This window comes from Zootermopsis nevadensis, unplaced genomic scaffold (genome assembly GCF_977971745.1).
Source record: "Zootermopsis nevadensis isolate Lab colony 2312 unplaced genomic scaffold, Znev_1.0 Znev_ptg000061l, whole genome shotgun sequence".
NCBI lineage: Eukaryota > Metazoa > Arthropoda > Insecta > Blattodea > Termopsidae > Zootermopsis > Zootermopsis nevadensis.
The window spans coordinates 7,528,612-7,540,771 of NW_028259192.1; the positions used below are offsets into that span (position 1 = coordinate 7,528,612).

The 12,160-nt window shown below is 36.0% G+C and overlaps 1 protein-coding gene across 18 annotated transcripts in view; it reads right to left on the minus strand.

The window, feature by feature from the left end:
* LOC110836754 (uncharacterized) overlaps positions 1–12,160 on the minus strand; it is a 296,171-nt gene that overhangs the window by 23,322 nt on the left and 260,689 nt on the right. For 13 of the 18 annotated variants that reach the window (XR_015532655.1, XR_015532654.1, XR_015532656.1 and 10 more), the window contains exon 7: positions 5,284–5,517. Coding sequence is in view for 11 of the 18 variants with exons in the window: in XM_087340718.1 (XP_087196844.1) it covers positions 5,284–5,517 (234 nt within the window). In the remaining 7 variants the exon portion in view is untranslated. Of the gene's footprint in view, positions 1–5,270; positions 5,518–12,160 lie in introns of all 18 variants that reach the window. The other 5 variants (XR_015532659.1, XR_015532658.1, XR_015532657.1 and 2 more) reach the window with 1 other exon arrangement.

Here is a 12,160-nt window from a genome sequence, read left to right on the forward strand (position 1 = left end):
AAGGTCCTTGCTGCTTCCATCATCAGGGCAATGGAGGACCTTTGAAACGTCAGTAAACTTCTACCAGACTACATGGTGCAACAACCCAGAAGACAGCAATCATCAACCTAGAAGTAACTTGGTAAAGGATAAGAATGGTGATCTGTTTGCAGATTCTCACATTTTGAATAGGTGGAAGAATTACTTCTCTCAGCTACTGAATGTTCAATAATGTTATGCAGACGAAAATACATACAGCTGAGCCAATAGTACCTCAGCCTAGTCCTTTTGAAGATGAAATTGCTATTTCAAAGTTGAAAAGGTATAAATCACCAAGTAGTGATCAAATTCTAGCAGAACTGATTCAAGTAGGAGGTGAAACATTATGCTCAAGAGAACATAAACTCCTTAATTCTGTCTGAAATAAATAAGAATTGTCTCAGCAGTAGAAGGAGTCTATTATTGTACCAATTTACAAGAAGGGTGATAAAACTGACTGTAGTAATTATCAAGTCATATCACGGTTATCAACTTCATACAAAATTTTATCCAACATCCTTCTCTCAAGGTCACGTCCATAAGTAGACAAAATTATTGGGATTCAACAGTGTGGGTTTTAACATAACAGATTAACTACTGATCAGATTCTTTGTATTTGTCAGATACTATAGAAAAAAATTGGAGTACAATGAGACAGAACATCATCTATTCATAGACTTAAAGAAAGCGTATGATTCAGTTAGAAGGGAAGTATTGTACAATATTCTCATTGAGTTTGGTATAACCATGAAATTATTTAGGCTTATTAAAATGTGTTTGAATTAAACCTATAATAAAGACGGTTTAGGTAAACACTTGTCTGACACGTTTCCTATTCAAAATGGTATAAAATAAGGAGATGTGTTATTACCATTGCTTTTCAACATAACTTTAAATATGCAATTAGGAAGGTCCAAGAAAACCAGGTGGGACTGAAAATGAATGGGAAACATCAGCTTCTGCTCTGTGCTGATGATGTAAATCTATTGGAGGAAAATGTGAATACCATAAAGAAAAACACAGAAACCCTAATTGAATCTATTAATGAAAATGGTATAGAAGTAAACACAGAGAAAACTAAGTTATGTTGTCTCGTCACCAGACTGTGGGAAAAAATCGTAACTTAAAGACAGCTAATGCATCCTTTGAAAATGTGGAAAAAGTTCAGATATTTGGGAGCGACAGTAACAAACTAAAATTTGATTCATGAAGTAATTAAGAGCAGATTAAATTTGGGTAACACTTCAGTTCAGAACAATTTGTCATTTCGTTTGCTGTCTAAAAACGTAAAGATTAAAATATACAAAACTATAATTTTCCAGTAGTTTTGTATGGGTGTGAAACTTGGTCTCTGACACTAAGGAAGGAACATAGACTGAGGATGTTTGAGAACAAGGTGCTAAGGAGAATATTTGGACCTAAGAGGGATGAATTACTAGAAGGCTGGAAAAAGTTACATAATGAGGAGCTTAATAAGTTGTACTTTTATTTTCCGTCGTTTACACAAGCTTATTGTTAAAATCATATAAAATTTCACATAAAATTGTTACATTTTAAAATTGACGACATGTTTCGATATACAATCTTATCATCGTCAGGTCTATCAAAATTAAAATTAAAATCTGGTGTATCTGTTGCTCTGCTTATATTGTTTTTGTTTTTACTCGTTTTTATTACATCTCCAGGCTTCTTCGATTTTATTTTTGGAGACGCGCCTGGGTGCCTATATCTGCAAAATCAATTTTAATTTTCATATCGTGATAAGGCTACCGAAATAGGAAATGGAATAATATTACTCTAATTTATAATATTTTAAGGAATTATTCAAATATATCGTATTACAAGCAAAATAAATGCAATCACAAAATATAAAGTATTATAACATACCGGGTTGTGTATGAGGTGCGTGTCCGTTGTTATTGAATGGCAGACAGTAACTGAGTTGTGAGTATCGTGTATGGCTATATATATTGGGTGAAAGTTGTTTAGGGGGTTGGGTCAATGGACTGTAGAATGTTAAATATCGGATTGTTCGTGTAAATGTTGCTGTCGTTTAATGCAAGGTTTTGTTTATGTGTTCTTTGTATATGATATTTCTCTATGGTGTCTCTATGTCGTTTGTTTTGTATTATTTTTATAATGTCCAATGTATGTTCTATTTTGTTGTATGAATGTCCTGTGTTTAATATATGCTTTGCATATGCTGAATGGTCTTTATTATGTTTTATTGCTGTAATATGTTCTTTATATCTTTGATTAAAGGTGCGTCCAGTTTGGCCTATATAGGTTAACGGGCAATCATTGCATTTCAACCTATATATGCCTGGTTTTTCGTATTGATTTGTTGTATCTATTTGTGGTTTTTGTTTCAAGATGTTTTTTATAGTGTTTTTTGTTCTAAATGCTATTTTTATGTTATTTGTTTTAAATGTTTTTGTTATATATTTGGTTTCTTTTCCTATATATGTCTGCCATTCAATAACAACGGACACGCACCTCATACACAACCCGGTATGTTATAATACTTTATATTTTGTGATTGCATTTATTTTGCTTGTAATACGATATATTTGAATAATTCCTTAAAATATTATAAATTAGAGTAATATTATTCCATTTCCTATTTCGGTAGCCTTATCACGATATGAAAATTAAAATTGATTTTGCAGATATAGGCACCCAGGCGCGTCTCCAAAAATAAAATCGAAGAAGCCTGGAGATGTAATAAAAACGAGTAAAAACAAAAACAATATAAGCAGAGCAACAGATACACCAGATTTTAATTTTAATTTTGATAGACCTGACGATGATAAGATTGTATATCGAAACATGTCGTCAATTTTAAAATGTAACAATTTTATGTGAAATTTTATATGATTTTAACAATAAGCTTGTGTAAACGACGGAAAATAAAAGTATTGTATTGAAACACAAGCATGATGCAATTAAGATATAAGTTAATAAGTTGTACTCATCACCAAATATAATCAGACTGATCAAGTCAAGGAGGATGAGATGGGCAGGGCATGTGGCACGCATGGGAGAGAAGATGAATGCATACAGGGTTTTGGTGGGAAAACCAGAAGGAGAGAGACCAGTAGGAAGACATAGACATAGGTGTGAGGATAATATTAAAATGGATCTTAGTGAAAGAGAATGGGACAGTCTGGACTGGATTCAACAGGCTCAGGATAGGAAACAGTGGCGGGCTCTTGTGAACATGGCAGTGAACCTTCGGGTTCCATAAAATGCTGGGAATTTTTTATATGGCTGAGTGACTGTTGACTTCTCAGGAAGGGCTCAGCTCCATGGAATAAGTAACAAACTCTGTTCCTTTCTTTATAACTTTTTTGTTTTTATATTTTAACTTCCAAATAACATTATGTTAAATTGTAAAAATATGCCTATATTAATGCACTTAATTCAGTGATAAAAAATATTTTTGGCTGGAAGAAAGTGGCACATGGTAGCAATAAGATTTAGTGCACCGACATCTTGAGTATCTATCATATATATACATACAATGAACCCTGGACCATGCCTATTACCAACCTAGGTGACAGACATCAGTAATTAACTTAAAAACACCAAGTGTTCTGTACAACACCTCCCCATTAGAGATTCAAGGGCACCTTAGTTATTATTTTCCTTCAACTTTTAGTCACATAAGAATTCAGATTAGACATTATTTCATTTTTGCATTTATGTACATAACACCTGGGTACCATGTGATTTACTGCCTCAGTTTTGGCTGGATGGTTGTCACGTACCTCCATTTGAACTGGAATATTAATATGTTTGCCTTCAATAGCTATAACCTCATGTCATTCCTTGATATTTATGTTAATAGTGTTCCTTCTTTGTCTCTATCAAATCAACATAAACCTAAGCACTATCACAGTACAATAGAGTCTCAGCAGATTCTGACTTATCACACTGCATCTTTCTTATCTGTTTTACTCACAATGACTTTGCAGAATGATTTAGTATTCCACATTTGCTACTTTATTTTGCTCTAAATGCTGGGCACTCTCAAGGGCCAAGTTTAGTCTGATAACATCTATACTCAGACTCATTTACTAGATTTGAATCCTCAGACTTACTATACTTGACACCCTTCTTCATGAAGAACATCTTAAATTTCTTTATGAAGTCAAACTCCTTGGCAGTGGTATCCTCTGAGTACCTCCAATGGATCTGTTTGACTTGCTCTCAACTATGCTCATAAGTATGACAGAAAACAGCAACCTTCTACAGGGCGTGATTATCAATCTGCAACAGCACCTCCCAGATATTCTCGTCATGGATCCCTTGCACGATTTAATCCCTCAAGACTTTCCCACCTCTGTCATTGGAACGGTGGCCAAAATTCTCACAGAGTCTGCTCTTATCATGTTATAAAGCAAGGATAGCTTTACTTTGTCACTGGATTCATCATGATCTGTAGATATTAGGTAACTGACTAAGCTTGCCTCCAAAATTTCCATTCCACAGATGCTGTTTTCCTTTGAAGATATAGGTCTACATTGTTGCCTTATACCATGGTGAGTTTGAGGTTATATCTCCATTTGAATCAACACATGTCAGATATAAACCTGTCTGGTACATAATAGAGTAATTTATATGTACTTGAACCCTTTGTTCGTGGACTTGATTAAATTTTTACTCAATACAGTGTAAAAGTTCTATGTTGCCACCATCAAAAATGTGTTTTTCACTTCACAGCTTTACTCATACTTATTTCACACATTATGAAACATGTTCGCAAACCACGACTGCGCCATGTTTAAAAATGTTAGGGAGGTTGAGGACGTAAAGATGAACTTGGATTAACTTTAATATTCACTTAATGCCAACTGTTCTGTATAACAAGTATTACAAATTATTTATCTATTTATAAATTTTAAGTTTTCAAAATTTGTCTTCACTGTTTTCACCTGATGTTAAAAGCTCCCCACATAATTTCTATCTTAACAAAATAGATTTTAAAAATCAGAGGAGAAATTGTGTTATGCAAATAAACAAGATCCTTCTACTTATTTCTTGGGAAACATGTGTACCTATAAGGGCAAAATATGAAATGATTACTTCGGGGTCTCCCTAAAGTATAGCATATGCAGGTCTTTCTTCTTCTTTTTTCTCTCTCTCTTCCCCCCCCTCCTCCCTCCACTCATGGAGAATTCTGGCATTACCCACAAGCTTGATTCTTCACCACTAGTCTTGCATAGACTTTTGGGGATACTGAAACTTACACGGTCCTCATACCTGCCAGGTCTGAGTGCAGGTCCCCACAACTGCGACGCTGGTTGTGGTGCTGATGTAACCGCAATGACTGCAAGGGGCGGCAGTGACCTGGGCTAGCAGAACCAGCACCTGGACTGGGGGAACGAGATGTAGGGGGAAGTCCCAGAAGTGAGTCCAGCACATCTTCAAGAGTTGTGGAACCAGGACTGGGCTTGTTCCTCAGCTCTGCCTGCATCTCGTGGTCATCATCAGGTCCTGCAAGAGAATAGGAATCACATTTGTGGGCATTTCAAAACTACAAAGTAAGAATATCTTACATTGACAAAGACCAATTGCACTAATAGGTGCAAAAAACATAAACCTGAAAGAGAGAAAAGTGGTTCGATACTAACAAGGACACAATCAAGATACCTAGTGAATTTGAATCACATGCTAAGGTGAGAAGAATTTAGCTCATATATTGCAGTGTTGACAAAAATGTAAAGTACCAGAGGACAAAGATCTTTATTGATTTAGTGAACATACTGGATTTTACTGAAACATTGCTCTATGATATGAATTGAATCAAAATGTTAGGGGCATAACTTCAGATCCCAACACATAGCACTACATCTCACCTGTCATACTGTATGAGGTGTAACAATTAAGTTCCCAGAATGCCCCCATAATAGCTGTAATTAATTACTCACTAATTATTTCTGACACCATTGAAGTAGTCTCCCTGTGCACCAATACACTAAGTGGGTCGGTGTTTCCAATGCTTAAAACATTTCTGGAACTTTTCTTCTGAATGCCCTTCAGGATGGTCATCGCATCTCCCTCAGTGTCAGCATTGTCTGAAATCTGTGGCCCTTCGAAGTGGTCTTCTGTACGGTAATGGCCAAAAATCGCACGGGGCCAAATCTGGTGAACATGGTGGATGATCCAGTTTCAATATCGATTATTTGACCAAAAACTCCCGGATAAGCACGTCAAAAGCAGGAGCAATGCCATGATCCAAACGTCCAGCCAATGTTCAGGTCTTCTCCGACGATCAGCCTCATGTAACCTTGTCAATATTTCCAAATAACAATGCCAGTTTACTGTTCAACCATGTACAACAAACTCAAAGTGAACAATTCCCTTGTGATGAGAAAACAAATAAGCATTTTCTTCAAAACTTCCCAACTCTCTTTTATGCCACTCACAGACACTCAACTTTCTGATACCATGAGCACCATAAGGCTCTTGTTAACATCTGCTGAGTTTCACTCACGCTTTTGTCTAACTTTGCACAAAACTTAATGTTAGTGCGTTGCTCCAACAACCTGCAGCTCATTTTTCTGCTGGGTCGAAAACACACGTTTGGGTAGCTGTGCCACCACTTGGCTAATACTGCGTTATTTTCTTCACATACAAGATGCAAGCACAGACATGTCACAACATGTCGCTGCTTAGTTATTGCTCATTTGCTACTGGATGCAACATACATATATGCAGGCAATCAAGGAACTTAATGTCACACCTCATATAACATGTTGAAAACAAGAACAGTATCTTATGGGTCTTCCCTCAGGAAGGTTGTTTAGATCAATTCATTTCGTGTGGAGTTCAGTGTTACCACAGAATACATCTGTTAGAATGTCTCACATATGTGATGGCAGTTCAGTTTATTTTCATTGGAAATTAATGGGTTAGTTGGTCATGTTTACATGTTATACGTCAATCATGCATATGATTGCTATGTCCCCCGAAACAGAAACATAGTGACCAACTTACCCACTCACACACATTCCTCAGTTTGGCTACACTTTTCAGAAGAGGTAAGGATTTGCTGAAAAAATAATAAAAACAGTAAAATTAAAGTTGTAAGTAGTAATTACATTGGAAATAAAATATTTGTACTTCATTATTTCTTAAAATATTAATGAATGAAAGACGAATAACACATTAACTGATTTGTCCTTACAAAATAAATTGCTAGGACTTCACTTTCAGTGACTTTGTCAAATTATTCCTTCATAACTTTTGAAATCTATAATTTTTGTAGTTGCTATACATTTTTGAAATTGTTGATTTAGGTGTATGGTCTGTTTCTGTTAATCATATAATGAATGCTACAAACATAAAAAATGGTTGGTGAGGTTTTAAATATTCCATGATCTTTAATAAAAGCATAATTTTGATTGTGAGGCACAACTTGTCTTTCAGCCTATGTTCTGATCCTGCACCCATGGGACATTAATAGCTGACACAGGACAATCTTTTGAGTTTCATTTTGACATCGAAGTTATTGAAATCTAAGGAGACTAATGTTATCACAACCCAACCTTCCTCTCGGGCAATTCTGAAATGTATGAGCTGAATAATGCAATTTATAGTTCTTACATCTGCTGGCAAAGAAATTTAATTATAAATGTTAATATCATCCTATTTTTAAAATTAGTCAGAGTCTGTTTTGAATTGGAGGACAGTTGAGTAGAAAAAAGGTATCACAAAAGAACTTGGGAAACACAGCTCTACACAATTCACATGGATCCAATTCACTTGGTTTTGCGTGACTCCACTTCTAATGAGTGGACAGTCATAAGAGCAATGCAAACAAAATTCCAGTTCAAGAAAGGAACAATGAAGTCAGCAGAAGCAAACGTGCATCACAAGGTGTATAATGACTGATGTTTTATCTTTTAGCAAATGAGAATCAGATTTGGCATACTGTTTCTGTGAAGATCCAACACTCAGAGTAGTAAAACAACTGGCTTCATCTTTGTACCTTGATCTTGTACAATTCTAAAATTTGTTTACAAATTATAAGAACTGAAGGATGGAAGAGTGGAAGGTTTGGAACAAAAAATAAGTGATCATAAGGTAGAGAAAGGATGCATAAAGTAGAATTGGGTGGTCTGCTGATGGCTTTAGAGTTGTCTGCATTGCACAGATTATTTGCAGTTACAGTAGGTTACATTAAATAAATAAAACCAAAGTTTAAAAGAGAGATTTGAGATCTTCATAGTAGTCAAAATGTGGATTGCAATGATGAAACAATGCAGTTTTAGAGAAAAAGTTAATAACATTTTCGATATTCTTTTTCAAACATAACAATACTTTCATATTAATTCAATTTCTTCAAACTAAGTGGCAGCACCATGCAGACAAATAAAAATGTGTTTTATTAGCTCATTGAATGTAGGCAGATGTCACAATGAAAGGAGATGATGATTTCTTGGCATGGAGAATTTGTTGAATATGCACTCTAGTTCCTTATAAAAATTATCCTTTGTATAATCACATTTGGCCTCAGTTGAATATGCACATTCAGAATATCTTCACACAACAGCCTTCTGACACCCAATCACTAGCAAATTCTGCCTTCTTAAACTGCTGATGTGATTTCCTTATGTATAAAAAAATTGTGTCCTTTAGTGATGATCAGCATTCCCCCTTCCAGAAAGAAAGTATAATCATCTACTGGTCCAGTGCGTTTTGTTCCATTTACAAAATAACTAATATTTCTTTTGTATGTTCATTTTGTCGAGCATTTAAATTGTGAAATTAAATTAGAAACTCTGTATTATGCTGTGCTTTAGAGTGAAATAAGACAGTGCCCTAAAAATTAAGCATGAACTGAAGAAAAGGTAAATAATATTCCTGTGGCTATTGATTAAACTGCTCAAGCATGCACTGGGTTAACCATCACCTGTGCTTCAAAAGGGGAATTATTTCATTTGTAAAAAATTCACATGGCTTATGCAGTTTTACATTAGTATCTGGATGGAAACTTAAAATTTTCTATTTGACTAAATATCAGGATTATTTTTACATAAATTGCTTGGTATTGTCACTTCATGGGAAAACAATTCCACTGAAAGTAAAATCCTACTAATTTAATAACAGTTAAATTCTGTTTCAGACTACTCCTGTGACGTATGTAATACGTTTTACTGTTGGGAGGTTGCCACGCAGTAAACTATTTGGAATATTTTAATAAATACTTTGAATTAATATTTTCTTCTTCTTCTTCTTGAAATTTTGAGCTTGAAATAGAATTAAATTTACGTCACTGAATTAGGTGTCGGTGATCACTATGTATCTTTCCTTTCAGGTTGCCTTGCTATAATACTATCACACAATTCACCGCGTTGTTATGTGTTACTCATTTTGACCCATAACTATTTATTGCAGCACGTGTACAGAGCCGGTTTATTGTAGATTCAGATCTGGGTCTTCATGCTGCGCATTTCTAAGGTACTAATCACTTAGCAGTCAACATTGGATGCGACAGTAAAATGGAATACGTGCAATACGGGAGAAAGAAAATTGCACTCTCCAAACAGTCCTACTTTCCACACCGTATTTAGAAGTCGGTGCTCTTAACCCGTGGACAGTTCGGCGGGAGACTATCAATAAACCAAGTGTCCTACTTTCGCAGAATTATTTCGTATTCTATCACTTAGGGTTACACTGCAGTGTGTTCATATTGACTTCGTTCTCCTAAATCCCTTGTTCAATTTCTCCACAAGGTAGCTTGTACGACAAAGCAGCAGTTCCTCTCAGCCATTGAAATGGCTGTCTTAACTGTAATGGAGGAAGTAAGGTGTAGCCGAATGGAGGAAGAAAACGACATAAATTTGCAAGTGTCATATTTGATCATAATTATACATTTTTATCAATGTTGTAATGAAAGTATATCGATGTAAACTAAAACCCATTTATGTAATTTATTTTTTTACGTTTATCCAAGTAACTAACTAACTAACTAGATGGCTTACCGAACCCGAAGGTTCATCACCGAATTAACCAAAGCCCTCCACCGGACCCTGTCCTGGGCCAACAAAATCCAGTTTCCTTCAACTCCTATCTCCCATAGATCCCGCCTGAGATTATCCTCCCATCTACGTCTAGGTCTCCCCAGCGGTCTCTTCCCTTCAGGTTTCCCAACCAGTACCCGGTGCACACCTCTTGTCCCATCCATGCGCGCTACATGTCCCGCCCATCTCACTCTTCTCGACTTAATCACCCTCACAATACTGGGGGAGCAGTACAGATTTTTAAGCTCGTCATTGTGCAGTTTTCTCCACGCCCCATCGTCTTCCCTCTTAGGCCCAAATATCCTCCTCAACACCCGATTCTCAAACACCTGCAATCTGTGTTCCTCCCTCTGAGTGAGAGACCATGTTTCGCACCCATACAAAACAACAGGCAAGATTATTGTTTTGTATACTTTAATTTTCAGGTTCTTAGAAATCAGACGGGAAGACAAAATATTTTGGACTGAGAAGTAGCAAGCATTTCCGGAATTTAGTCTCCTCCTAACTTCCTCACAAGTATCATTTTGATTTGTTATTGTTGTTCCCAAATATTTGAACTTTGTAACCCTTTCAAAGGATTTATTAGCTACCCTAAGATAATTTTGCCCGCCTGTCTTCTGATGACGAGATACTAACATGTACTTAGTTTTTTCTGAATTTACTTCCAGCCCCACTTGTCTACCAGCCTCTAGTAAAACTTCTGCGTTCCTCTTTATTGTATTTATATCGTCCCCCAATAAATTAACATCATCAGCATATGCCAATAGCTGATGTGTCCCGTTCAATTGCAAACCCTCCTGCCTACCTTGGACCTTCCTGATGGCGTATTCTAGCGCAAAGTTAAAGAGCAAGGGAGACAAAGCATCTCCTTGTTTTAGACCGTTCTTGATGAGGAATGTCTCAGATACATATTTACCTACTCGAATTTTGCTACAGGTTTCATTTAAGCACATTTTTATTAGACCCACTAGCTTCTTTGGTATACCAAATTCAATAAGAATATTATATAGCACTTCTCTCTTCACAGAGTCATAGGCTTTTTTGAAATCTATAAATAACTGATGTACAGTCCCACCGAACTCCCATTTTTTCTCTAGTATCTGACGAATGCAAAAGATCTGATCAATCGTTGATCTGTTTCGTCTGAACCCACACTGATGATCCCCAATAGTTTCATTCGCATATGGGGTTAATCTTGCCAAAAGAATGTTGGATAGAATTTTGTATGAGGTTGATAGCAGCGATATTCCTCGGTAATTACCACACTCAGTCTTGTCCCCCTTCTTATAAATAGGAATAATTATGGATTCCTTCCATTGATGTGGCATCTCTTCCTTATCCCAAATTAACTGAATAAGCTTATGGATCCTCATATGCAACCCTTTGCCACCTGCTTTAATTAATTCGGCCGGAATCTGATCAATTCCTGGAGATTTATAACTTTTCAACTTCCCAATGGCTAGTTCCACTTCATCTAAGCTAGGTTCTGGCACCAACAGTTCAGCTGTATGCATTTTAATCTGTCTAATATCACCAGTATTATGAACATTTAAGAGCTCGCTAAAGAAATTTTTCCACCTATTCACAATTTTTATTGGATCTGCAAGCAAATTGCCACTATCATCCTTTACCAAATTAGTCTGGGGTTGATATCCTTTCTTAAAGTTATTAATGCCTCTGTACAGGTCTCTGATGTTTTTTTCCTTATTATTTGTCTCAAGTTCAGCAATTTTGCCCTTCAGGTATTCCCTTTTCTTAGTCCTAAAGGTTCTACTAGCCTCACGTCTCACGTTACATAGATTATCCGCATTTGTTTTGTTTGGGTTCTGCAACCATTGAAATTTTGTTTGCTTCCTTCGATCTATTAATTTTGAACATTCTTCATCAAACCACGGTTTATTTTGCTTTCTCCTGTAGTATCCTAGTTTCTCTTTTGCTGAAATTTTGATGCAGTTTCTGACATTTTCCCACTCCCTGTTGATGTCCACACTTTCATTATCCTCATTTGTCTCTAAAATTTGAAACCTATTCGAAATTTCAACTTGATATTGTTCCTTTGCCTCTCCCTCACTTAATTTTTTCAAATCAAATCTTTCTGTGTCAAAATTTTG